The sequence below is a fragment of the Crassostrea angulata genome, chromosome 2 (assembly GCF_025612915.1).
Source record: "Crassostrea angulata isolate pt1a10 chromosome 2, ASM2561291v2, whole genome shotgun sequence".
NCBI lineage: Eukaryota > Metazoa > Mollusca > Bivalvia > Ostreida > Ostreidae > Magallana > Magallana angulata.
This window is the reverse complement of record NC_069112.1, coordinates 47789209-47814660: the sequence shown is the minus strand read 5'-3', so window position 1 is coordinate 47814660 and position 25452 is coordinate 47789209. Positions and strand designations below refer to the sequence as shown.

The following is a 25452-nucleotide window of genomic DNA, read 5'->3' as shown; positions in this document are numbered from 1 at the left end:
TTGTAAAGAATTCCCTTCAGGGCGATAACGACAAAATCAAAGTAGCTAATGTATCGCTCTATCGACAACCTCATCTATATCTGTTCAAATTGTCTCGACTTTCGATAGATAAAATTTAACAAAACAAAAACTGTATCTAGTAAAAACTCTCTTAAATCACGTCATTTGGGAGTTTGAATTTTAAATCAGCAGATTTTTCACGCATATCATTATGACGGTATTGTATACGTTTTGTGTCTTTTTTCTGCCATCATACCTAAATTATTTCGTTATATGTGCAATATAACTAAGATCAGGCACGTAGCAACTGATAGTTGGGGGTGGGGGGTGGGGGGGGGGGGGCGGGGGGGGGGGGGCAGGTTGGTCTTGGGCCCTCGATCCACTTTTTTTCATTTACTCTAGAGAAGCAAACTTTCAAACTAATTGGTCCTCCACGTTGGGAAAAAAAACCAAACATATAAAAATTAGACAAACAAACTAACAAAGAAAAAAAAAACACACTCACACACAAAAACACAAAAAGGATTCTACGTGCTTGGTTGTACGACAGAATAGACAGTATGTATATATTCAATCATAATAATCTAAAAAAAGAAAATACCATCATATACACATTTTACTGCGAACATTGCATGACTTACATCATGAGCGGATCTGAAAAAAATGTCCGGGGGGGGGGGGGTGGTGGTCGTGGTATTTTTTTGTTTGCCGATGGGAAGAGGCGGGGCGGGATTCAGGCCTATGCTACATGTATTTTTTGAAATTGTACCGTGTGAATTTAATATATTTCAGTTTTCCGGTGAAGGGGAGGGGGGGGGGGGCTGAATTGCCCGACCCTTTTAATGAGATTTGTGTATGACTTACATGAATGAGAATTATTCAGTACTTAATTATTTCTCTTTATCTGGGCAAGTAAAATATAGAAATATAACTTAAAATATAGGTTTACTGGCATTCTCTGTTGACTGTACTTTATATTTGTGCTACTAATTATCTGGCCTTAATTTAAAATCATATAGTTGTTTAAGATTAAAAGTTAATTCGGTCTAGATACTTAGTATTTTATAAAATTATAAGTTTTAGTTGGTTTCCAATTTAAGGTTATGAAATTCTATACAAACATCTGTTTTTGACTCTGTCTGAGGATAAAACAAAACTTAAGCTGTCACATCACACAGCTTTATTATTTATCTTGAATTCGCTGAGTAAATCCTACAAATTAAACTCTCCTTAGTCGAAAGTTCGACAAATTCTATTTATGAGTTAGTGTTGATCATTTGGTCGGATTGATTAATTATACTCAGTAAATTATGCTGGTTTACTAACTGGATTGAATATAGGCCTTGGACTGATTTTATACGCATTAAGCCTAATTTTCTTTTTAGTTTTTCGATTTTTTTCTGTGTGTGTGTTTTTTTTTTGGGGGGGGGGGGTACATTATGTAGTATTTAATTGGTAATTATTTTGGGGTGTTTTTTGGAGGGGGTGTAATAATTAGAGTTTAAAAATTGATACAAAGTTTCGGTAAAGCAATATGTGAATCCAGTAACTTTGTTATTTCAATTTCCAGAAAATATAAATCAGGGTTACACGTACCCCCCCCCCCCCCAAACCGATCCCCCCAACATCACACCACCACATCCTCTCCCCTTAGGCATGTGAAATCCGTAAATCCTCGTAGTACTGATAAAAATGAGTTATTAATTTCATCTTTAGCGTGTATTCATGATTTGCTAAGCAATGCAAGCTAAAAGGAAAACTTTTGCCAAAAAATCACCCTACAGGCAAAGTACTATGCTTTATTATTATCCAATCACAAACGACCTTTTATTCACTTCCGGTTAGCCAAGATGGAGATCACAGGAAATTGATTTTCGCAAACAAAAACAATATATTTTTCACCGAAACAACAACAAACGGTAAGTTTTTACTGAGCGTTTGCATCATTTAATGTGTTTTATAATTAATTATCTAAATGCTGTGAAGAAAAAATGTAGAAGGCAGTCATAATATTTGCTGGTTTTCCCCCCTCTTCAAATTAGCTCTCATGTCATCAAAATGATCAAGGAAGAATTGAAAAGCTTTTGTCTTGATTTTGTCTTATGGCTAAAACGATGATAATGTGGGACTAACTATTTTATGAATATAAAAGATTCTGTTCAAAGCTGGTGTTATTGTGATGAAATGTGAATAAAAATACTCACCACCCCCCTTCTAACACATGCACAACAAAGGATTTATAGTATATAAACAAAGCATATTTTTGAGAAAAAAATCATAGATAAGAAAGTATAGTTACGTAGGTCATTCCATGTGCTTCATGGTGGTAAAGTTCTGTGTATTTTATCATCAAGTAGTGTTCTTTTTTTGACTTCTTTATATTGAATTTTGATTGGTAGACTTAACTCAGTTCTTATTTCAGTAATTTTTTAGGGTACAGTGGTGATTAATTTCCTGGTTCAACAAAAATGTTCCATTTAGAGATTTCAAATTCTGACAAATAAGTCAACCAAATATTTTTACCAGGCTCTTTTTTTCTGTCACTTCACGCCAGTTTTTTTTTTTTTTGGTTAGGGATGTGAAATTCATATAACGTTTTGTGAACTCCAATTAGCTCTGTTATGATGTTTTATGGTTAATTATGATAAGAGTGTTAAAAACTATATGCCCTCTGAACCTGTCAGACGAACATTTTAAACTATGATGAATATGGGTTGGAGGATTTTTTCGTCAGAGTTTTATGTTTGTACATTTAATATGTTACTGGATTGAAAATATCAAATCTAAAACATTCACCATGGTCTTTATTTTATGGTTTAAACCGTTTAATGACAGTTGCCTTGTGTCTTATATAATAATTCCATTGCTCATTTTGTGCATCCAGATACAGGTACAAGTACTACAATCAAATTGTACTGGTTAAACTAAATTTTTTTTTTCATTCTGAATTTGCCTAGAACTCCTTGTCTAATTTTGGGGCGTTATCATCTGCCATGGAGCGTTACTTGCAATGCAAAATTCCAATAGACTATCATGCATTTTTAGCCGAAAAGGCAATTCATAGATTGAAGAAATCTTTGGATTGAAGAGAGTACAAGAAATTGATCTGCTTTTATATTTTAGGTGAAATGGACCCTGATGTTCTCCAGCTGACACCAGAGGCCACCACCCCCTCCGCCTCGTGGGTCCCAGACGGTCCATTCCCTCAGCTCAAAACGGAGGTAACTGGATAATGTTTCTCTCAGTACTGTAATATAAAGGCAGAAAGAATCATTTATTTTCCTGGGGTTAAAATTTTTCGAAATGTAATGTAGCAGGCAGGTATTTTATGAAAAAAAATTGGGCTTTTTATTTGCAAGTGGAAATAATCTGATCTTGAAATTGAATGATTTCTCTTTCAATATGGCGAATAATCAATGAAGCAGTATTTGATTTGATGCAATGAGGCCTAAAAAATAACACAGGAAGCAATAGGCATTTAAAATTTTTTATTAACTCTGTAATAAACATATGATGGAACTCAAAAATATGATATTTGCTATCTTTTTGGCCTACGGTTTATTCTGTTGAAAAAAAAATTAAATTGTTGTTTAATTTAAAGAATTAATGAGTGAAAACAGTAAAAAATTTGACCATGATGTGATGTTAAATGTAAAAGAAATTTTGTGTGTATTTTCTTGCATTAAGAAGATTCTTAATCTATTAAATGCTAGTAATTAATGTATGTGTAAATTCATGCCATTGAGAAGACCCATCACAGGGGTTATAATCTCGCCTTTATTTTTTTGACTGTTGTAATCTATATGATACTTTATCAAAAATTTAAAGCTTGCAATTTTTTTTTTATATTTTATTGATTTGATATGAATCAGTGGATTCATGGAATAAACAACTTTAGTAAAATATGGAATCTACAGTACCACAAATGTAATGCATGAATTTTTTAATACAATTTTTACAGAATGAAGCAAGTAAGCCGGATTCCCCCCTACTAGCAGAAGGTGCCTCACCTCTGTTGGTTGATAATGGACCCCTTAGTGGGCCCCTTCATATACAGACAGAAGCACAGGCGGAAGCCATCGCAGAGCAAACCATCGGTAATAAAAAAAACTCCCCCCCCCTTCTAACACATTGACATTGGAATTAGAGATAGTTAAGCTTGAAAAAGAAAATGATCAATCTTCTGTAGTCTAATTGTTCACAGTGTAATGTGATGCAAGAAATAATTAATAAATTTCTTAAATCAAATTTATGCAGCTTTCTTTAAATCGTTTGATTTAAACAATTCAAAGGTTTCACATTATTTGTCATGATTAATGTATTAACACTTTATTTCATGCAGCTATCACAGAGGATGATGGGACTTGGAGTGAGAACAATGATGATGTAGTTTCCATGGAAACCATGTCCTCTAACCCAACCCCTGTCCCAGGTACTGTCCTAATTAAGACTTGAGAATTCAGAAAATAAATTTCTTAATGAATTTTGTTGATCATTAATTAGGTATTCTGGGTATTTATTTGATAGTACACGTATCATAATTTGGGTAGGGGGTTATTCCACTTAGAATTTGCTGTTTAAGATATAGCACTTCTGGGTGGTATAGAAGAGTTTGAAAGATGCAGAAACATGGTTACATTGATAATTTAAGAAATTAAAGCAATGCTTCTGTGTGTTAGAATATTTTCAAGAGCTTTTGTGACTATGATGATGTGATTTAACATATGGAAAAGTGGAGATGTTGTTTGATCCCATCATGGCAGATAATCAAAACATTGATAAATAAAGGGTTTAAAAGTGCTTTGATGATGCTTTCAATGTAGATTACTTTTTTGAGCTTTTGTGACTATGATATTTCTTTATTTTACAGATGGCGGCGTGGAGATCGCGGCTGACCGGAACATGACGGACAACTTCCGCTCGTACATGGATCACCTGTCTCACCTCTCCCCGGAACAGGAGAGCAGTCCAGGCACGTCGCCATGGCAACGACCCAGTAACAGCGACAACCCCGTGGAAATGTGCTCGTCTGACGAGTCTGTTGACAGCAACAGAGCGACACAGGGATCTGGAGAAGGTTAACTTTTGTAGTAGTTACCACATGTTAAAAGCAGTAGTTAATGTGGGGAGAGAATTTTTTTCATTGAGATCCGAAATGGTTTTGAGTTGTTTCAGATTTGTGCGCAGTTGACCTGACTTGTATAGTTATATATTTTTGGGGGGATAAAAGTTTGTTAATTTGTGATTCAAAATGTTTTAATGGGGCTTTGATGTCATTTATAAGTTTCTAAGAGTTATATATGTTGATGTGTTTCTATGCGTTATACATGTTGATGTGTTCACAGATGCTGATTCTTCAATGCTGACCTTTGAATCCTGGGGGGAGGATACCAACCCCTATGACGTATATAATCCCCACAACCCCTACGCCCTGTTCAACCTTCCCACCCCTTCTGCACATCAGCAAGCAACCACATTCAATGGCTTCGACTATCGCACGAGGGTGTTGCCACATGAGCATGAGAGAGGTGGAGGATTCAGGAGGGTTGGGCGGCTGCCCGCCCAACTGACCCCCCACAATCTGGTTAGAGAGAGATCAGCCCCTAGGGAAACGATCCCTCCAGTACCTGTAGGGAGAGTGTCCCCAGGGTTGAGAGTTTGCTCTCCGCCAGCCATTGTGAGGGTTGGGTCACAGCCCCATGGGGAGAGAATCGTGGTGGCCCCTCTTCCAGAGATGGAAACGGTGACCCTTGGAATGCTGCCCAACTCTGCATTCAGGAGACCCGAGACCTTGCCAGGTGCTGAGACAGGTGATCCAAATTCTCGTTTGGAGGACAGAATGGAAATGAATCTGGATGTCGGAATTACAGAGGATCCAGACGAGGGCAATCCCATGTTGTGCGACTCCAGGCTGTGTGTAGGAACATCGCCATACCCATCTTGCTCAAAACCGACAGAAGAGACCAGCAAGCAACATCATCTGCAGTGTCCAAACAGAGGAGGCTTGAGGGGGACTCATCAGAAAATCAGTAGACATTCCTGTGGGCGGGGGGCTCATGCTCACTCCCACACTCGCTCGCTGACCGACCGACGGTCTCCCTTTTGTGATCATTCCCAGCCAAGCGGTTCCATCCCAAGAAACGTCCCCCAGAGTGCAATAATGAATGGACAGAATGTCCTTCAGGCGGAGTCCAAACCTCAGAGAGACTTACGGCCCCAGGGGGCCGGGGGATCTGTGAGCGTGCTTGAACACAGGTCAGAGGGCGAGGGTCGTGAGGTCAGTGACCTGCTGCGACCGGTAGTCTACGACGAAGAGCCTGGCACTCCCGCTAAAAGCAGAGTGGATGTTTTACAAAGTGACAGTGAGGGGGAGGAACTGGGCAGCATTGACCTGACCCAGTCTGACCTCGAGGAGAGGGTGGGAGGGGAGGGGGCAGAGAGGACTGACTCCCCCATTGCCCCTATACTTCCCTTTGATACGGAGGACCCAGACTCTACTTACCACTCGGATGACAGTGACGTAGAAGTGATTGGAGTTGATGCAGTGGACAGGTAAAGTGCATTCAGTGCAGATTTTGGTCCTGAGCATGAGTTATCTGCAATTTATGATTTCCATTTAAATTTTTTGGCTTAAGGAAGACTAATCTTTCCTTTTTCTGTGTGTTGATGAAAGTTATCTGCCCTTTATAGTAAATATGTAAGAGAAAAGTGAGAATTTTCATCATGTGTAATAGTATTGCATTTTTAAAGAGGTATGAAATGGAAAAACATTGTTTTATTATTTAGCATGATGTGATTTATTTTTTAAGTGTTTATGATCTTAGAAAACTTGAAAATGCAATCAATAACCTAAATTCAATACATATCTTAAAATATTGATAAGACTGATAAAGAGCTTTCATCTTTTTTAACTGGGTTTTCCAACGGAAAAATCCGGTTATTAAAATGGTGAAAATGGCGGGCGGGCGGGTGGGTGGGCGGCTGCCAAAAGGGTACCCTCAATGTATGGATAACTCCTCCTACAGTTTTCAAGATAGGAAGTTGGTCTTTTGCAGATCAATTGTACATATATCAGAGGTGTGCATATTGCTAGGATTTTGATTTCCGATTTATATTTAATATGAAAAAAATAGCAGCTTTTGAACTTAATCATTTTTTGGCAAAATGTTGCATATAGGGTACCCTCATTGTACGGATAAATCCTCCTACAGTTTTCAAGATAGGAAGTTGTTCTTTTGCAGATCAATTGTACTTTTATTAGAGGTGTGCATATTGCTAGGATTTTGATTTCCGATTATTTAATATGAAAAAAATACTAGCTTTTGAACTTAGTCATTTTTTGGCAAAATGTTGCATATAGGGTACTCCATTTTACTGGATACGGGTTGACATGGATTATGGACAGTTCACATAAAAGAAAACCTGATTTGCTGTCACATTGACAGCTTTTCACTTGTTTAATGAATTGAATAAAGTTTTAGTGATCTTAGAAAATGAAGATGCCATGCCAGACTTGTCCCAATACATTGTCTCACATTTACTTCATTCGCCAAAAGGTTTGGCATTTTGGTCATTGTTTGATTGTATTTACTAGAGTTGCATTCTTTTTGAAACAAAAAAAAGTTGAGTTTGATGTTTTTTTACAGATATCCCCGGAGAAGGCAGGAGTCCACAGGGAGAGCCACTGTTGTCGTTGATCTAACAGAGTCAGATGATGGTAGGTCAAAGGTCAAAGGCAGCCATTTTCTGCCTCTGTAAAAAAATGTCCTAAACTAGTTTATTGTGATATGGAAATTTTATGTGAAAAAAAAAATTGTTAAAATAAATAAGAAAGAAAGAAGAAGCTTCATTACATATGTCACATTATGCCAATATTTGTAAATTGATAGGAGATACTCATAGACATCAGAAATGCTGTTTTGTCTATGAATGAAATTAATGTTGTTTTTTTACAGTGTTAGGAAAAATAACACATATCATTATTTATTTAAAACCAACGTAATTATCATTATTTTAAAATCATATTCCATCAAATATTCCCAAGAAAATGTATTTTATATTTTCAGACCAAGAGAATAACCGATCCAGCATCATGTCTTTCAACGTGCCCCCCACCTCCCAGCCTGCCCCCACAGAGGGTCGCCAGCCGAGCGCTGCCCCCTCAAGCTTCCCCTGTAGTTCAGGGGGGTCAGAGTCAGCTGCTGGGGCACCCCCCTCCCAGGCCCCGATGTTTCAGCCCATCCCCCGTAGCTACAGGCAGCCACCCCCCGCTCACGTCCATCCCAACTTTGGTGTGTCCATGGCTCACATGTGTCGATCTCATGACCACGGGCAGCAGGCGTGCAGTGGTCACGGCTGTAATCAGGTGAGAGAGAGAGAGAGAGAGAGAGAGAGAGAGAGAGAGAGAGAGAGAGAGAGAAAGAGAGAGAAAGAGAGAGAGAGAGAGAATTTATGTGGATATTGAAAAAAAGATTAAGAGACTCTGAGATAAAATCAGAAAATTAAAGAGATAAAGTAGAAAGAGAAGAGGGATAAAATGACATTGAAAATGAGAAAAAATCCACTTATATAGGAAATGAAATAGAGAAAGGAGTATGAATGGATAATTGTTGAGAGTAGAGATAGAGAGATTAAGAGAGAGGAGTACTGTTTTTAAGGGTTTATATTTTGTAATATTTCACCATGAAAAAATTAAGTGTAAATTTTTTTTACGCTTCATTAATTTATTGGTAAATTTCCATGTGAGGTTTTATATTAATTTTCATGATCTTTATTTTCACAGCATCCTGCAGCACATCTTCTTCCCTGCTCTGAGCGCCTCGGCTGTGCTTTCCACGAAAATGGCCACCCCCATGTGGGTGTCAATCATCCTAGTCACCTGTCAGCACCCCACCCAGGCCACACCCACATGGGAGGGGCCAGCCACAGTAACCACGGACATCCCTCCTCGTTGCCTGGACACCCACCTCGATCACATGGGGGCATGCATCCCCACCCTCATCTCCAACGACACACTCACGGAGCCCAAGGGGCTTGTGGAGGTATGTTCAAAAGTTATATTGTAAATGTGGTAAATGCCCACTGGCCCCGTGGTGGAAAACTTAAAGCAAATTTTTTTTTCCACTTCATTGAAAGGTTTTGCCAATTTCTGTTGAAGTGAAATCACAATTGATTAAAAAAAAAAACATGGATAACTACTAGCACATATATTTGTTGGGTTAAAATTTTATTGTTTTTAAACCAACTAAAATTTTGTTGGGATTTATTTTTGTCATATGTTAATCTTTAAAATTTATTATGTATTTTAGAATACTTGGATTAAAAATTCATCGTGGATTTAATTTCGTTAATTTAAACTCCCAACGAAAATATAAAGAAATTAAATTCTCATTGAGTATTTCTGCTTCTACAGTATGTTCATACATATCTAGTTGAGGTAAAGATTAAAGTTTTAAAAATTCTTGATGATTTGATAATATGAGTTTAATGTGTTTTGCTTTTTACAGGTAATTGTACCCATGGTGTTCCCCCCCACATGCATCCAGCGGCAGCCCCACCCCAGCCACCGCGAGCCCACATACACCACCACCACTACCACCCCCCGCCAATCCTACCCCCAGGGGTGGTTCCCTTTCTGTTACCACAGCAACCAATTCCTGACATGTCCACTCGTAATATAGAAGGTACGTAATTTTAAGGATTGAATAAAGTTGTTGGTTTTTTTTTTCAAACTCTCAAGTTGGCACATAATTTACCATAGCTATAGCACTTAGCATAGTTAAAGTGTTGTTACACTTAGAATGCATATAGCACATAACATTTATGTAGCTATGACACTTAGTATAGTTAAAGTACTGTTGCACATAGCATGCATATAGCACTTAACATAGCTATAGCACTTAGCATAGTTATGGTGAAGTACTGTTGTACGTAACATGCTTATAGCATTTAACATAGCTATAGCACTTAGCATATTTATTGTTACTTTGTAAAAGGACATCGTGGTCTGACTCATCTGGTTATGTACATGTTTTAAGTTGAATTAACACATCGATATTCATAGTTTTAAGGAATATGTATAATTAACACGTTGAAAGAAAATGTTGGGAGTGTGCTTAGTCAAATAAACAAACATGGGGGATTATGAGTCCAACATCATATGTGGGAGTTGATTTTAATCAACTTTCCTATGCAATTACTCTGGCAAACCCAAACTGAAACAGTGTTGGGACCTAAGCACAAATCATCACCGCTGACAAGACTTAGTTCTTGAAAATAATCTATAAATTCGATGTAATGTACTCTGAAGCATTTTTTTTAAGGAAACTTATTTATAAATACCTTGAAAATAGTCAGATTTTAAATAGTTCGAACAATTTAGAAGTTTTTTTGCAGTCGTATGTATTCCTACGCCAGAGTTCAATATAGTCTCGTTCAACCATCAGCTGTCTCGGTACATCTCCGACAAGCAGAGAGTCAGTCTATATTTAGAGGTCGCATCATCAAGTTATCACGTGACCTGGTATCTCTTACTTTATTAATGGAGATTAACGGAGACAGCTGAGCATCTGCTTGAACGAGACTATAGAGTTCATTATTGGTTGGATCCATACAATTATTGAAATATTTCTAATACCGATATACATAATTTGATGAAATCAATTCTATTTTTAAAAATTACTAAACATGATTCATTAGAGGTTTTCTCAAAATTCTTGTCGGAAAAGTCCGAGAAATCATATTATAAAAATGTGCGTAATTCAAATACAGATTATAAACTACTTGCCAAGCAAAATAACAAATTGTTAATGTTAAGATAAATAATAATCGATAAAATCAACTCCCGTCAGTACTTCAGTACTTTGATTTAAACAAAAGTTTAGGGTCAGATTAATAGACATGAAAACATTTGTAAAACTATGCATGGATAAAGTTGTTTATTGTAACTTGGTTAATGGAAACATCATTAAGAAAAACATTGTAGATTGTTATGATGCAGAGACATAGTTAACATCATATTGTTTGCCAGTCATTAATACAATACGATGAAAACATACCGCTATAGTCCAATTGGTGGAAACAAAAACATATCCCCTTTATTTATATAATAAGATTTAAAATCTTTTTTTTTTTTAAAGATGATGAAATTTGAATTTAAGGCTATCAAAAACTTGTTTATAGGTAAAAGATATATAAGTTAACTTCATATGTATTTGGTACCAACTACCATATATCCATTTTTTTTCGTGTGTCACAAAATTTGCGAAAATGGGGGCAATCTGTAACATTTTTATTATGCATCAAGTCATTTTTTGCGATTTTGAAAAGTTTCCGATGGACAATGATACAGGATATATATTTTAGCGTATTTAATTATTTGCGATTTAAAAGAGGTCGTGAAAAAAGCTAACATTAGATTATCACGAAAATTACCGGTTATACGGTATTATTGATAGCCAAAAGGTAGTTTAAAAGATAGTAGTTAGTCTTGGACTGCGTTATGTGACCCCCCGTCTTATGTGACTTTTTTTAATCTGTCCCTTGGATGGTCTCATAAGACAGTCAGTGAGGGTTGTCTCTAAAAATTGAAATAGAATGAAAAAATGAAAAAGTAGAAGGGGATAAGGGGGTCTTGCTTATAGCTACATTGCATTGGAAATGCAATAATAGCAGGGTAATTAAGGCATTGTAGGCGGGGGAATTCCCCGCCCGTGGGGTCTTAGAGATAACCCTGCTCAGTCTAGACTGTAAATAACACTTAAACAACGTATCCAATCGGCAGAGTTTTATCTTTGTGTAAATTAATGGTGCAAAGTGCAAACTGCAAGAATGAATCTATTTAATAATTTATTGATTGACTCAGACCCGTAATGTTGTGTAAGTCAATGATCATTTTAAATGAGATCAGCACAAACTGTAAGAATAATTGAAAAGCTCTTTATTGATTGGCTTAAATTTGCAATGAGCAAGAGGCGTTTAAATGGAAGAAACATGAGTTATTTAGAAAAAGGTATATTAGCAATCTTTATCTTTTAAATACAAGAACTCAATGACATTATTAAACTGCACCACATAAACCAATACATACATATACTGTAGATTCATAATTAAAAGCGAGGAATTACTCTTTCCTTAAATTTGCGATAAGCATCCCTCTCTGATTTATAAATTTTGCTTTAATTTATTTTTTTCTGATGGTCTGACCAGTTTGAATACTGGTGCCAGGTAGCTCAGTTGGTAGAACACCTAATCAGAGATTCAGGGGGGCCCAGGTTAGAATCCTAAAAAAGCCTAAAAATGGCCACATTAATCCATCTTTCTCAGAAGGAAACATATTTTCTTCCATGTTTTTCTTTTCTTTTTTTTTGCCAAAATAATATGGTTGATCAGTATGAGAAGAAAAAAATCAAATACGCTACTCATGTATACAGTATTTTGATATGCATGATTTTAATGATGTGCATGTTAATGATGATTTTATTGTTACTTTAGTTATAGTTTCAATGTAATACTTTAAAAAAATATCACCTATAATTCTTTTTTTTGAAGGAATGCCATTGTTTCAACATAATTCCATCAGCTCTGCCAGCTGTCTGCAGAATGCAGCCCCACCCCCACTGATGAACTGGCCAAGATCTCAGCCCCAACTGACCCCAGGGCAGGGAGGAGCATCCTTCAGCGGTCAGAGAGGGGCCACTCCTAACCCCCACCCCCACCCTCACCACACCCCAGAGGCTATGCAGACATCATGGTATGTATTTTTTTACATCTTTCCCCCCACCTCCCCCCAAAAAAACAAAAACCATTGTACTGGTTTCTATAGAATTTTTATCTCACTCTCACTCTCGCAGCTTATGTCAGCCTCTGGTTGAAGTTGTGGGAGCAAGTCCCATATCTAAATTAATGCTTCACCAAACTTCCCTGGATAGAGCAACTGGGGAAAGCTAAGGACTTACTGTACATTCCTAATAAATGCGATGAATTAATATCAGTGTAAAATCGTGAGAAGCACGTCTCGCGGATTTTAAAATCTCGCTTTTATTTTTTAGACAGACATAAACTATATGAGACTATAATAAAAATTTGGCATTAACGGTTTTAAATTCTCGCGATTTGATGCAAACGTTTGAATTGCAGAATTAAGTACTCGCATAAAATAAGGAATCTACAGTACTGTTAACAATTCTTAGATGCTGAATCTGAGCCATGATTTCAGATGCTTGAGGAGATTAATGTTTTGAAGCAGATGCTCTTTGATGGCCCTTCCTTCATTCAGTGTTTATTCATTTAGTAAGAGAGGGCAAACAAACAATTTCTTTTTTTTCTGTAAATGTTACCTATAAAAGGACTAGATCGTAGGTCAATGGTCAAGATAGAGAGTGTCCATATTTTGTTTCTATTGGAAATAGTTTTATTTTCAAGAAGAGTATTTATGATCAGTGGATTTGATTTGAACATATTTTATTGTATATATAAAACAAGATATATTTACAAATAGTTTGGACAGTCTTTGATTATTTAAAAAAAAAAATATTATTTGCAGTGGGCAGACCCAGTTGAATGCTGGTCCTCAACACCATCAGCATCTTCATCATCATCTTCATCACTATCATCACCCTCCAAGGATTCATCACATCCCCATCACTCCAGGAGTGCCGTCAGACTTTGCTCCCATTGTAAGTACAAGTTGATTAAAAATCTACCTGTGAAAAAAAACGTGCAATTTGATTGGATAGAACATGAAGTAATATTTACCGTTGTCTATTACCCGCAATTTGATTTGTGAGAGTACTGGTAAGATATAACTAAAAGTTGTCTCTGTTGTATGTTTTTAAAAAAGATGGATCAAAATCATGTATGCTAAGCATAGAAAGATAAGAGTTATGGAACCTTGCAAAAGAGTGGACACCATAAAGGGAAAATCCAACATCTCTTTAAGCGTTGAATCCTTATTTTTTGAAAGATATAGTCTGATAACTGCAGCGGTGTGTGCATACAAATTGAGTAACGCGCGCTAGCGCGTTATGAAAATTTGTATGCACACACCGCTGCAGTTATCAGACTATATCTTTCAAAAAATAAGGATTTAATGCTTATATTTACATTTTTTTAACATCTTGCCTTGTCTGCAAGTGTGATTTATACGTCAAAATTTCTGTTTTATCCTAAAGGTAAGTTCAAATTAATGGAAGAGCCACTGTAACAGCCACAAGCGTGAACTTTGATTCTCGCTTGTGACGTTGCATTTTACAGCGTTGAACGTTTGTGACGTCATAATAAAACTAGTTATTCTAACCTTTGAGTACCCTGTGTGTGTTACGGTCTTATAACTGCAGTATCTTTTCACACACTTTACATGCAAAAAATATTTGGAATGGAAATATAGAGAGGATAGATTTTCATCAAATTACTGTGGAATCATTTAAATTCGTGGGGGCCTTTCATGGATTGTTGGTTTTTTTTGCTTATTCATGGGGATGTAATTTCGTGGATGCGTTGGTTTTTAGTTTTAGTAAGAAAAATAACTCTTTCAAAACTTGTTTCCGTGGAGGACGTAAATTTGGGGGGGGGGGGGGGGGGGGGCTACCTTCGAAAACAACGAAAAACTGAGCCACCACGAATTGTAATGATTCTACAGAATGCAACAGATATCTTGCTCATTTAGATATAAAATAATTTGCTTAGCTATATATATATAAACTATCATATAGTAAAGAAATATTCCATATATTTTTAATGCTTTTCTGAAGTGTAATACAGAACCCTTTTTCTTAAGGAGATTCGTTCTCTGAAGCTCAGAGTCATAAACCGGCCTCAGCCATCCAACTCTCTAAAAATTATACAGAGAAAATGAGTTGTTTTTTTTTCAGCCTTGAATTCCTGCGATATATAATGTAGAACCATTTTAACAAGTCTTTGAACTTTCAGTAGGATGTAACTACCTGGGGTTTTTTTTGCTTCAAAAGTAGTTAAAAATAAGCTAACGCTGATTTCCAGCGAAATATGCATAGAATGTGTAGTCTTGGCTCAAAAACCAGACAAATCTTGTTGATTTCAAAGAGCCATGGCTGAGTGGCCAGCAATGAAATAGACAGGCATGCGTCACATTGCTGTTTAACACAACTACTCAAAGTCAGCCACAGCTTGTGTTAAAATGGTTCTAACATTCAGAAAATTAGTCCTTTAGTTCGTGCCACAATAAGAATTAATTACAGAAGTATAGATTGAATTTTTTTTTCTTTCCAGATTTACTCATATTTTTTTTTTGCAGCCCCAGATTTGTCCTTTTTGTTCAAAATTTGTGAAAGTAACAATAGAAATTAACTATAGAAGTTTATATGGGATTTTTCTTACAGATTTTAATATTAAATTTTTCTGTTATTTTTTTTTCAGCCTCAGATTCCTCCAATCCATCCGCACGCCTTACCAGCATTCACCTACCAGTTTGCCAACTATAACCTCCCCCGCAACCTGCAGTTGAGAATGGGGCGCATGATGATGCCTCATAGGCCCACGTATGAGGTAAATCCCTAGAATACTGCTGTCACCGTGGTTTTTATTTGTTATTCGGTTGGAGACCAATTCTCATGGATTTCATTGTGGAGTGGATCCTTGAAATTAAAATGTTCATTGAAGTGCAATTGAATTGTATCGCCATCATGTAACAACTCTGTATTTATGAATACTGGGGTTAAAATTCATCACGGATTTAATTTCATTGATGAATACTGCCAAGGAAAATAATGAAGTTAAATTCTCAACGAATATTTCTGCTTCTACAGTATATGGATTGCATGCTTGCCAGTTATTTGTTTGCTTAACTGGTATCGCTTTTACTGTAAAAGTGGTTAATATTTACGCTGGTGGTTGAGTACACATTTTCTATAGTATAAAATACGCGATTGCCTAATTTACCATTCTAAAAATTTTCATTTTCTTGTATCCATGTGCGGTTGATATTTTACAGGCTTTTAAGACTAACAACATTTTACTAATTATTGTAAATTTCCCACCATTTTTACAGTAGATTAATCTCTCTCTATCCTTGTGCCTGTTGCATGCTCTCTCTCTCTCTCTCTCTCTCTCTCTCTCTCTCTCTCTCTCTCTTTATTACCTAAATGACGAAATCCATAAAATGAAAGATTTTTAATAAGCTCTTCTGATATTCATATATTCATATGTATGTCAGAAAAGCTAATATTCAGAGGCCTATGATAATATTATTTTCATCGAGTACATTATATATATATTGATTTCTTACATAGAGCTATCATATATTTCATAGTACTTGCTGAACTTCAGAATTTTTTTTTTTTTATCATGCACATACAGATGTACACATTTCTTGATAATGTAGATAAGAGATACAGTTTACGGGTTTAGACTGAATCATATAGGAAAGGTGCAAATTGCCCTTGCTTTCTTTACTTATCATTAAAGATACTGTAGGGTTATTTTTGCCCAGCGTGATTTTTTGCCGTTCGCCGCTTCGCCGCTTGCGAACGGTTTCGCCTGGTCTTGAATACACTCATTACACCCAGACACAGTTGCGATTAAAGAGACTTAAGTTGAGACATTGGAGAATTTGTCTGGTCTTAAATTCGCCCTCTGACAAAGAGGGCAAAAGGAGCAAACAAAAAAACCGGGGGCGAATATTTCCCTGTATACAGTATTAAGATCAGAAGTACAGTGTTTCCCAAAAATTAAAGTAAAATTCACACAGTTTTCATCCAGATTCTCATACCCCTATTGGATTTAAAACATAAATCCTGTAGCAGCCCATGTGAGATGTTAAGGAGACTTAACCATCAGATGTACCTTAAAATTGTTGATAGGTCAATTGATTTTTTTAAGCTACTAATAATGTTGAGGGAAGAAACTGATTTATACTCATTTTGAAAATCAAGATTCCAAATATGATATACAGTTAAACTGCTTACTAATACTGGACAATATGTATACTAAACTTTATGTTATTATTAGAAGAAGAAAAAAGATAATTTTTTCACAATACTAGTATCTATAATGTTGGACAAAAAAGTATTCTTCAACCAGTCATTATGTGTGATATCATAGTTTAATGCATGTTCTTTTTTTTCTTTAATTCCCAAGTGTATATGACAGGGGATTAAGTACATTGATTGGAATGACTTGTTGATTAGACCTGTTTTTCTTGCAATTAGTACCTCATTACAAACATGCACCTGAAAACAGGCATTCTGTAATTTTTCCCGTACGTTCTCGAAAATAATCAATAAGTCTCTATAATAGTTCATCAGGTATACATATAACGTATATGTATATATATATATATACAGCCGTATGTATATATCAAGACCAGAAGTTGAGTCAGGTCACATGTACTCCAGAGGGAGAGAGATGAGGCAGAGGAAAGAACACTTCTTTGTCGCTAGCTCCTTCAATTATCCCAAAGCCTTGACGAACGATTGTGAACAACTCGGCTGTCTGATGAATGACTATAAGCGCAGCTGTTCTAGGGAAGAGACTGTAAGCATCTCTATTTTACAGGAACTGCTGAGTTTGGAAGAGAGGCTGGGGCATGTCAACCGAGGGGCCACGCAGGATGTCATCGAAATGAACACCCTTCCTTACAAGTATAAAAAGGTCAGTTTTTTTTGGTTTTTTTTTTTAAGGGGGAGTGGTATAAAAAGGTTAGTTATTTTACTGTGTGCCATTTCTATTAATTGGCAATGAGTCTTGAAAAAATTTCCAAATATTTGTGACTTTGCTAAATCCCAGAATTCACAAAATCTGTAAATTGGCAGTTTCCCTAAATTCAGTGTACCAGTGAATGGGCTATATCTGTTAATTTTCTTCATTTTATACTGTAAACCAGCCTCTATTTTCAACGACTTTATTTCGCGAATAACGAACTTAAACATAAACTCAGTCACGGCTACTGATTTTAGCGATTAAGTCTTTAGTACAACCGTGTTGGTATTACAGATATATAGGGTAAGGACTGAGCGGACGCGAGAAATATTCCCGACAAAAGGCTCTCGCGAACCTTGCAAAAATTTGACCATCCATCACATTTCCTTTCTTGATACTGTTAATTTTACAGAGTGTGGTCTGATTTTCTGAATCACCACACTGTGCTTTTCCAAATCCGTATCAACCCTCTCTGAAACTAATGACACGGTGCACAATTAGTAAGGTCTGATTTTTGTGCACCTTTTAAAAGAGCTCCTTATAAAATGACTTTAAACACTGTACAATTGATTTTGGAGAAGAAAATGTTGTTGATTTTACTTTTAATGGAACGGTAAATAACAAATTCATCATCACCACAGAAATTTGATCCAAAGGACTGGATCACGTCTTGTTTGATAGGATGATCACGCCTTGCAACTTGACGAAATCCGACCCTTTGAATCCAATTACTGTAATGATTATCCGTAAAAAACAGTTTCACTGTAGGAAGAACGTTTGACAGTTTTTCTTCTTTTCCTTCTTTTAATCATTACACTGATTAGACCAAAGCAAGCAATTTTAATTGATAATAAAATACCATAGGCACAGATTCAACGACATTTGCTTTCATTTGCCTCGTATTTAAACAACTTTTCAAGTGAGAAAGTACATGTATTGTCTGTTTAACATTACAATGGTGTGAAGATCAGCTAAATATTTTTCCCTTTTAAAAATTATATAATCTGAGACTGCATGGTTTCTTGTATATAGAACCATTTTATCAAGAGCTTGGATTTTGCGTAGTTGTGTCAAACAGCAATGTGATGTAGGCCTCTCTATTTCATTGCTGGCCTCTCAGCCATGGCTCATTTGAAATCAACAAGATTTTGTCAGGCTTTTCAGCTAAAACTCTGCAATTGATGCATATTTTGCTTGAAACCAGCATCATTTTCAACTTACTTTGACGGAAGAAATAGATAGTTAACTTTTACTGAAAGTCCAAGGTCTTGTTAAAATGGTTCTACCTGATAAACTTGATGTGTGGAACATTTTTTAGTTCCACATGACATTGTCCTTTACATATTAAGGAGGCTCAGTAGTAAAAAAAAAAATAACCATCTGATCTATCCTAAATTTTCAATTATGAATCATTTAATAGCTATAAAGTATTATTTTGTAAAGAAAGATTCCAAAAATATTACCTTTAATTAAAATTTGAACATTTTTCTATTAAAATATCTGTACAGAGCTCTTTTTCTCAAGGAGATTAAATAGTCTATAAAAATAGTTATCAAATAAATGCAATGTGTGTAATTATTTTGTGCATTATCAGTGGTATTGGTTTATTAAAAAATATATATATTTGATCATGCCCAACTTCATCAAAAGAAATTGTGTCATATTTTTGGGCTTTATATTTTTGTGAAATTTCAGTTCAAACATAGTGATGTTGTTGAGAGTTGTTTTTTTGGTTTTTTATTGGGGGGGGGGGGGGGGGTTACATGTAGATTGTAGTGATATATGTGACTTATTTTTCAGAAAAACAAAATTATGTGCAACCATAAACATCACCTTTTACAGAATTCGAAACCGATATCTATACCAGTTTTTTGTAATTTTTTAGTAATAATGACTTATGAGTTGAATTTTAATGTCTTTGACCTTGACCTTCCAGATGAAGAAAGATGGGGACGACGATCATCAGGAGAAATGTACAATCTGCCTGAGCGAGTTTGAAATTGAGGAGGATGTCAGGTTAGTAATTAAAGCAAGGTTTAGAACCATTTTAACAAGAGCTTGGACTTTGGGTAGTTGTGCCAAACAGCAATTTGATGTATTTCACTTGAAACCAGCATCATTTGCAACTTGTTTTGACGCAAGAAAAAGATAGTTACATTCTACCGAAAGTCCAAGCTCTTTTTAAAATGATTCTAATTTACTAAAACTAGGTAGATATCTGCTATGAATGTCAAAGTATAAAAGTTTATTGGAATGTAAGATTCGGTCAAACTTTGCTATCTCAACTCCATAGGACCATGAGAAAACTTTTGTCTCCAACAATATCAATTACTATTTTGACAAATCATTTGACTCAATACTTAGCTCAAAGTTAAAAGAAATTTTAAAGTACATATTAAACTTGATGTCATTACTTTGACTTGAGACTGAGTACTGTAATGTCTCGTGTATAATACGCACTCGTGTATTATACGCACCCCCAAAGTTGACAAAAAATGGCGAAAAAACAGCAGGTCCTATGTATAACACGCACCCAAAAAATGGCGAAATCAACGGCTGCCATTTCCCCCAAAACTATCAATGTTTCTTGATAATTTCATAATCCATGCGCAATTTCTTTAATTTTGTGATCGGAGCATAGCACAGACAATGAAAAACGACATCATTTGCCACTTCGTAAAGAGTTTCATAAAGTTGAAGATCATCATACATAGAGATCGAAGAACGGCAACCGAGCTTAGTGCTTAAAAGTAATAATGTTTGCAGATATAAACCAAAACATCAAAAGAAATGATTTAATTTATTAATTATAGTCAAACCCTTTGATTATTGTTTAAATAAACATTGTGAAAAAACGTATGTATGTCGTATATCGTCATTATCAAGTCGTACAAATGATCGATCTAATTTTAATTTAACAGTGCATATGTAAAGCAATATCTTTGCAGAGAACTGCATAACTGGATACAAAGTAATTAAGTTTAATAAAATCAGAATAATTGCTTATCTACATGCACTTGAAAACACCCTGTGAAGTCTGACATGAGACAGGTGCAACAGGTTAAACAAATATTTACCACGCGCCGAGCAGGTGGCTGCTTAAGTAATGGCGAATACACTGGTGATATTTAAACTTGTTTGATGCAAGATATGGAAAAAAAAAAAAACTAAGGATAAGGTATTTCTCATGCAGTAAATTTAATATACATTCACATAACTTGCATAACACCCTTTATTGGCAGTCACTACTCCCGTGGTATCAAGAAGCATGGCTTGAAAAACTGGAGTGAAATTTTTGTCCTCTGTACAACACACGCCCCCCACTTTTGATCAAATTTTGGATGAAAAAAAGTGTGTGTTATACACGCGACATTACTGTACCAACTTGAGAGAAGTTGGTGATAACTCAGACTTAAGGCTGAGTACTGACTTGAGGGAAGTTGGGGATAACTCGGACTTAAGGCTGAGTACTGACTTAAGGGAAGTGGGTGATTAAGGGAAGTGGTTGATTTAGCTCAGACTAGAGGCTGAGTTCAGACTTGATTGAGGGAAGTTGGTGATGGCAGAGCCTAAGGAGGTGAGGTATTAAGGTTTAACTACTTGAAGAATATTTAGTATTCACTTTTAAATCAATTCAACAAATCCATGGGATTTGAGATATTGCTATTGGAGATTTCAAAGTTCAGCCTTATTTTCTGATAAATGTTCTGAAGATGTAATAATGGCTGACAGGTTAAGACTGACTTGCAAATTATAAAAAGTGACTCGTCAGTAACTTAAAAAAAAAGGAGGGGGGGGGGGGGGGCAAAGACAAGTGACTAATTACTATCGAAGAGATTGTGTTATTAGAATTTACTAGTTTCATTTTGCCAGTCAAAGTGCCTTACTAAATATATAGAAATTGGCTTCAACAAATCATGGCTGATGACTCAAAATTGTGTACATTTTATTCATCAAAATGTTCCAAACATGTAAATAATGGTTGTTTGCAAGATTCTGATTTTCTTTTCTCTTCGTTTCCTAGGCGACTTCCATGCATGCACCTGTTTCACATACCATGTGTGGACCAATGGCTGACCACCAACAAGAAATGTCCGATCTGTCGAGTGGACATAGAAGCGGGAAGTAAAGGACACGTAGCACGTGAATGACAGCCAACTGGGCGTGGCTTACCAAAGAAGTGACAGAGTGGGCGTGGCTTATCAACTGAGTGACAGGCTCAGTGGGTGTGGCTTGCAGGTTGCTTTGAAAGAGAGGCAATATTTTTTCTTATCGACCCCTTCCCTCCCCCTTTTCAAGTGTTGGTTGACATTCTACTGGCCTGTATTTTAAATGCGTTGATAGAATGTGTTTTGCGTCACAAACTGTTTCTTGGTGTATTCTAGGGTTATTTTTTTCCTGCTCTTCAAATGTGACAGACATTTTTTTTCTCCTTTAGATGTCAAGTTGAAGATTATTATCGATTTTTAAAGTATATAATTATATATTCTTGATATTGCTGTGGTTTAAACTTTTTTCTATATTTGTGTATGAAAACAAAATTTTTCCAAGTGCTATTTTGGTTTTTTTAGCAATTAGTTCTGAACTTTATTATCAGATCTATCCAGTTTCCTATAAGTTGAGCATTTAATTTCTTGGCTTGCTGAAACATGTCTTTAAGACACAGTATTTATGTGTAAGTGTTGGTTTTGGCCATATTATATTTAAAGAATTCAAATGTGACAAAAAGTTGCTCTAAAACAGGAGTCTCTTGGAGAGAATGTTGAAATTTTGGGTCCAAACCCAAATTGGAATGATAAATTCATCGAATTTTGTCCATGTAAAAGAAGGAAAAACATTAATCTCATGAAACTGGGTGCTAAATTGAAATTAGAATTGATTTTAAGGAATAAAGAAAACTTGCATACTATGTTCATAATATATTCATTTAATAACCTTCAGATTATAGGGTTTTGAAAAAATGGCTGATGAAGTATTTATAATTGATTTGATGTCTGTTGTTTTGAGGTGTTCAGATGCTGTGTTTTAATGATGAATAATTTAAATGTTTTTAAGATTAATACACTTTTTTCTTGATTTTTTTTTTTTGTGTGAGTCAATTTTATGACTTATATATAACCTTATAGTGTTCTCTGTGCATTTGCTCTTGATAAGAAGATTTTTCTCTTGTGGTCAATTTTTTTTTTTAAATAAAAAAGGTGCTAACCGTTTGTATGAATTTTCAGCTAATACAGAGTTCGAGTAACTTTCACACAGAATGCTGTTTGCTTTTTGTTTTGAAATGATTTGATTTCTTTAATATAGAGGCACGCGCATTGAAGTAGGCAGTTGATAGCTGAAGTGTTTTTTTTTTTCTCCTTGCCATTAATTAAGCAGTATATATATATAATTACCTCTGCAACATTACATATAATATGTGTGTGTGCAATGTTATGCAATATCTTCAACACTTTTAATCTTTTATAGAGTCTTTCCACTTTTGCATTCCAGTGCTAGGCTGTTTAATAAGCTAAAATTATTAAACCAAAACAAAAATAAAAAAAAGGAAAACAAAAAAAGGATGGTGGTAGTTGAAGTGATCAGAATAAAAAAAATTGTTTCATTTGGTGGTTTTATAATTTTACAGCTTTTTGATGATTAGATTTTTTTTTGTCGCATTGAACAAAACAGCAAAAGCAAGTGCATGTATTACGACTGATATTTCCAATAATATACAATGTATTGCTGGTCAGTTGAAAGTATTTTTAAACCATGCTGTAGAAAACATTTGCCTTAATGTTAGTCTTCCTGTTTCGTGTGTATTTTTTCTCTCTCCATATTTAACTGTCATATTTCATACAGAAAGTGTTCTATTTATAAGCCTGATGCAATAGCCAATAGATTGCTTTTCTAAAATGTCAAATATTTGACCCCAGAATTTGAAATTTATTTTTTTTTTAGTCATAAGACTTTGTGTCATGTGAACTCACATGACTGTCCATGTGAAAGTCATGTGATTTGTTCATGTGAAATTCATGCGACCTTTTCATGCAAACTTGTCATATAAATATATAATAATCCTTTCGCTCGTGTAGGATTTTGGTTAGGGAAAGTTGGTGATCACAAAATCATGCTTGTGTTTTTTTTCCCCCCACAAAAGCATTATATACAGTATTTACCTCTATAGTTAAAAGTGCATTGTTTGTAGAAATAATCAAAATCCTGTGCAATTTGGTGAGGACTCTTTTTTTTTTAAATTGAGAGTCTATATTGCCTTGCTCCTTTGCACCCTTGCTAACAAGCAATTTGTTTAGTACCGTTGAATGGAAGCTTTTCTGCAGGGATCTTGTTGGATAGGAATTCTTTTATATACATGGATTTATATATATATATATATTCCCTATAGGGAGTGTTTGTGTGACATATTCTGTATACAGGGTCATTTATCGCCCCGTGCTATTATCGCCCTTCTTTCACCTGGTCTTGAATTTGCCCTGACACATTTAAAAATACATCTTTACTTCTTCTAAAGAACACAGTTATTTAAAAAATTTGCCTTGTCTTGGAATTCGCCCGCAACGAGAGCGATCTAAAGGGGCGAAAATAAAACAAGGGCGAGTATTTCCCCTGTTTACAGTATACTGTATACAGGGTTATTTTCGCCCTGTGTAATTTTCGCCCCTTTTACAATTGCAAACAGTTTCGCCCCGTCTTTAATTAGTCCAGGTGCAGTTGTGTTTAACAGAGATATTATTTGTAATATAGAGTTCGCCCAGTCTTAAATTCACCCTTTGACAACGAGGGCGAAAGGGGCGAATATAAAACGAGGGCGATTATTTCCCCTGTGTACAGTATATATATATTTTTTTTCATTTGGTGTGACTGTTGTATGCCTTTTTTTTATAGCCTGTGATAGTTAGTCAGTTGTTTGGGTCTCGGAAGATTTTTTCTGGTTTTTCCTTCTGTATTTATTCGTAGGAAAATATTGAAGCTTTTTCTTTGAATGTTTTAAACCGGGTTGTCATTAATAGCAGTTAAGAAATATAACTTTGTTTATTCGATGTTATAATAAGGATATATATGTTCATTTGTTAGAGAATTTTTTAAACAACACCACACACCCCCCTTAATATAAATTTAATTGTTAAAACGCACACTTTATCATACAATACTTAAAAGAAAAAGAGGAAAGAGTCGTACAAAATTTTACCGTCAACTTTCCATTCTATGCTGTATCGAAAACAGTTTGTAATTGCAATTAAGTTTTTTTTATCGTCCGCACGGCGTTTTTACTCTCAATCGAGAATAATTACTATTTACATGTTGTTTATATTTAGAATCGGTAATTGTAACACTGTGGTTATGGGTAAAGCAAAAAATTTTTTTTATTCATAATAGCGAACTTGTATTTTGTATCAATGGCTTTTGTGTTTAACAAATATTTAGGTGTTTTTTTTTCCTCACATACGTTCACTTTAAAAGGCTAAATGATAATTATTTAAAAAGAAAAAAAAATAATAGTAGATTTTTTTTTCGCCTGGTATATATACTGCACAGTGTGTATAGTTTGGTATTTGGTTTGGATTTTTTTTTTTTAGTGAAATAATGTAATCTGTTTATAACCCATACACGCTCAAATCTTTTATATATATTAAATTGTTTGGGTAAGAATTGAATAAGCTTTAATGATTAATGGTGACCTTTCTTTTTCAAACAACAGAACTTTTTGGAACCAGAAAACTTGAGAGAGAGAGAGAGAGAGAGAGAGAGAGAGAGAGAGAGAGAGAGAGAGAGAGAATA

General features: G+C 35.4%; 1 protein-coding gene across 1 annotated transcript; it reads left to right on the top strand.

The window, feature by feature from the left end:
* Window positions 1-1845: 1845 nt before the first annotated feature.
* Window positions 1846-25452, top strand: LOC128171475 (E3 ubiquitin-protein ligase arkadia-A-like). Its single transcript, XM_052837243.1, has 16 exons — window positions 1846-1919; window positions 3124-3221; window positions 3962-4097; window positions 4343-4432; window positions 4871-5077; window positions 5346-6552; window positions 7647-7717; window positions 8067-8365; window positions 8783-9041; window positions 9507-9683; window positions 12550-12751; window positions 13544-13676; window positions 15394-15522; window positions 17530-17625; window positions 19610-19689; window positions 21698-25452. Exons 2-16 carry the CDS (start codon window positions 3129-3131, stop codon window positions 21822-21824), a joined length of 3306 nt encoding a protein of 1101 aa, XP_052693203.1. The 5' UTR covers window positions 1846-1919; window positions 3124-3128; the 3' UTR covers window positions 21825-25452.